The sequence below is a fragment of the Cyprinodon variegatus genome, unplaced genomic scaffold (genome assembly GCF_000732505.1).
Source record: "Cyprinodon variegatus isolate N-32 unplaced genomic scaffold, C_variegatus-1.0 Scaffold381, whole genome shotgun sequence".
NCBI classification, from domain to species: Eukaryota; Metazoa; Chordata; class Actinopteri; order Cyprinodontiformes; family Cyprinodontidae; genus Cyprinodon; species Cyprinodon variegatus.
The window spans coordinates 788,040-791,659 of record NW_015150834.1 but is presented as its reverse complement, the minus strand read 5'-3'; the positions used below and the strand labels follow the sequence as shown (position 1 = coordinate 791,659).

The window sequence follows — 3,620 nt, the reverse complement described above, 5'->3', positions numbered from 1 at the left end:
CTTTTTCTAAGTAGTGCTGGATTTTTAGATAACGAAAGAAATCTCTATTATCAAGACTATATTTTTGCTTAACGTCTTGAAAGGTTCTCAAACAGCCTTTATGATATAAATCATTGTATTTTATTAAGCCCTTTTCTATCCATTTTTTAAAGGTATTGTCTGTTTCATTTGGGGTAAAATCTTTATCATATGCGATCCAACTGATTGGTAAACAAGACTCTTTATTTACGTTCGGGTCTTTGATGCTTCGCTCTGTTTGTCTGTAGGTGCAGCTCTCCTTCAACACAGACACCCTCTGTTAGAAGCGGACCTCGGGAGCAGAGAGACTGAACCGATCCCACTTTGTTGGACCAATGAGGCCTAGAGAGCGAGCAGAGGGGATCCCTGACCAGAACTCTCCGTCTGGGGGAGCGGTTTGATCCTGAAGCTCTGCAGGCAGAGAGGCAGCCGCAGGATGGACGATCCTTCCATCCAGTTTATCTGAGAATGTATGAGATGCTGCACCTGAAGCAGCGGAGGAACCAGAACCCTTTCCACCAAACTCAGAGAGCATGCAGTCTGATGGGAGATTTCTTCCCCCAGCAGCAGGTTTAGAGAGGAGCTTTCTGGCGTCGGACCCCAGAGGCCATCCGCTCCGCCTGGTCGGCGTCGTCCTTCTATGAACTTGCTCCAATGTCGTGTTTCTTCATTCTCTTTTGTGCTTTAAACTTTTCATCATTTTGTGCACTTGAAGTTTGTTTCTGTAAAGATATGTAGAAAAGTCCAGGAGGAGACGACTCCACCATCACTGTGACACCAAAACCAAAACCAACCCAGCCCACAGGACTGACCACCAGAACCAACCTGTTCATTATTTAGAAGATCATCATCTAAGGTTTATGTAAATGTAAAAAGAAAACAAGCTTCTGGATATGTGTCGGCATGAAAATGGAATATCTGCTGAGGTTCTGTCGCAATGTGTTTCTTCCTCATCCCCCAGGCGTCACTAAGCTGGCTGATGATGGTACCGTTAGACTGGATCCTGATTCAGCCCGTTTTAAACCGGTACCAGCTGAGTCTGATGTTCACTTTTTCCTCTTAATAAAACAATCAGGAATCAGTGTAGTTCCTGGTTCCCTATGAATGTAAAAATATAACAATAATCCGTTTAAGCAAAACTGAACCTGAATCCAGAAGCTGGGCCCAGAGGCGGTTCTAGACGGGGGGCCAACAGGGGTCTGTGCCCCTGTAGAACTAGTCCTGGCCCCTTTTATGGCCCTGTACTGAAAACACACACAATAAAACAGATGCAATTATTTAAAAATATACTTTGTAGATCGGTTTTTGCAGTATAACTAAATAAATTTGTGATGATCATATGCGATGAAAGATGAGACTAACTGATTTGTACCTTGGACCAATTGGATATTTTGCCTGGACAGCTTACTTTAACAATTATTTAGAAATTGCAGCTTTAGCTTCACCTGCTCTGAGAAATGATCACAGTTTTTATCTTTTAGATCAAGTGTGCAACCTGAGTTTTATGGCTCATTTATAATACTAAAAACTCTCATCCTAGGATTTTTTTTTTCTTTAGTTCTATATACCTACCCCGCCCAAAACAACAACAATGGCCCCATCATGTCCGCTTGATATATTTTGTCTAGAACCACCAATGGCTGGGTCCATCCTCACTGCTGCCATGGCAACCAGCTGAAAGATTCAGGTGTGTTTTAACTCACTGCCATCATCTTTCACCGTAGAGGTCCTGCACAGAACCTGGGTGAAAGGTAAGGATCCGTAGAGATGAGGAGGAGCTGCTTTCAGCGCTTCTGGATTTATCTTCGGTTTCTGTCATTATGCCACCGTCAGGAACCAGAACCAAGCCAAAATAAAGGGGATCGGATCCATTTAGAGACCAGATCATTTCTGTTTAGTCTAAAAAATAAACGTAAGACTTTATCAGCTCGGCAGGATCAGTAATTCATGTCACCAGCAGCAGATTTATGCAATCCTTTCAAATCTGGAGTTAACATGACTCAGCAGGTTGTGGTCTGGAGGATGTTTCCATGGCAGCAGCAGCAGCCACCAGTCATTCAAACAGAAACTGTTTTCATTATTCTACTGTAACGATCCATCTCTTTAGAGAATGACAGGAGGAAACTGTTCTTCTCAGAAATGTTGATTATTTTTCTTTTGGGTTGTTGTCCTGTTTTCACACCAGTGCATCCATGTACAAACGGCTCAGATGTTCCTAATAAAGCTTTATGTGAGCATAAATTCACCCAGGAAAGAGAGATGGTGGAGATTCTTTATTTACTAGAATAAAAATGATCTCAGATTGTTTAATCTGACACACCCAACAACTCATCAAGGGGTAAGGAGACAGAAAGGAAGGAAAGAATGAAGGAAACAAGGACACCATGAAGGCTATAAAACAGGGAGTAAAGGAGGAATAAAAAGAAAAGTTACAGGTCACACTGAAGGAAGGAGACTACATTTATCCAAATTTAAAACGCATCCCATCATCAATAAGAATTAAAAACATTTCATCCAGTGAGATTTTAAAAAGTTCCAAAAAATCGATTAAAACATCAATCTTCCTCTTCATCATCGAAGGCCACGCCAGTCGCCTGGATCTTCCTGGAAGAAACAGAAAGCAGAAGCTGCTGATCCAGAGTCAGACGGAGGTCCAGCTGGTACCAGGCTGGGAGGTCCGACTGAGATTTACCTCTTGGTGCCGGGGTTGATCAGCGAAGCTCCAGGAAGCCTCCTCTTCATCGTCCCGAATGCTGCGCCGCCCTGCTGCCGGCGAGGCTGGAAATCTGCAGCAGAGAGAGGAGCTGAAGGAAGTCCAAACCTGTCAGAACATCTGCAGAACATCCACAGGGACTGTCTCCTTAGACCAGGGGTCACCAACACGGTGCCCTCAAGGACCACATGGGGGGCCCTCAGAGACTTCTAAATAAAGACCAACCCACCAGTGGGCTAAGTTTGAAATTTTATTTTATTCTGTTGCTCTTCTTTTTAATCATTTATAGAGATTTCAAAAATGACAATGTCTAAATAAACTTAGAAATTAACAGAAACAATAAAAATATGTTGAGAATGAACAAAGCTTAGGCTAACGCTAACCCTTGCAGCTCATGGGTCAGTAATGGTCGCCCTTCCTACGTCTCGGTACCCTTGAAGTGGCCCTCAGCCTTAAAAAGGTTGGTGACCCCTGGTTTAGACTATCTGATTATTGTCTGAACATTGACAGGTTACCATGGAGACACAATCCAACAGAACCAGGTCCATTTTTTATGCTCACACTGAGGAGTGAGAAAATTAGAAATATCCTATACCCAAATGACTCCCACTTCCTAAGGGGCGGACCTGTTCGTTTGGTTCAATTTGCATGTTTTCTAAGCCAAAGCAAGGCTTTGTTATGGGCTACTCCATAAAGCTTGGATCTCAATGCTAATTAAGATTTTGAATTGAGAAAGCTTCTTGGATCTTCAAACTTGGAAACAAAGTCCAGTGGATTGTTTTTTAACTTTTTTGGAATTACAATGACCTGGATGACTGAGCATCTTCACCAGCATCCTGTCCAGGGGTGATGCTGAGAAACTAGTCCATGCATTTGTTACTTCAAGGCT

General features: G+C 42.8%; 1 protein-coding gene across 1 annotated transcript in view; it reads right to left on the bottom strand.

Moving 5' to 3' along the window:
* Positions 1–2,278: 2,278 nt before the first annotated feature.
* LOC107092436 (chromosome unknown open reading frame, human C9orf142) overlaps positions 2,279–3,620 on the bottom strand; it is an 8,730-nt gene continuing 7,388 nt past the window's right edge. Inside the window, exons 5-6 of the mRNA XM_015386925.1 lie at positions 2,711–2,919; positions 2,279–2,622 (exon numbers count right to left, since the gene is read on the bottom strand). Coding sequence (XP_015242411.1) covers positions 2,574–2,622; positions 2,711–2,919 — 258 coding nt within the window. The 3' untranslated portion in view covers positions 2,279–2,573. The remainder of the gene's footprint in view (positions 2,623–2,710; positions 2,920–3,620) is intronic.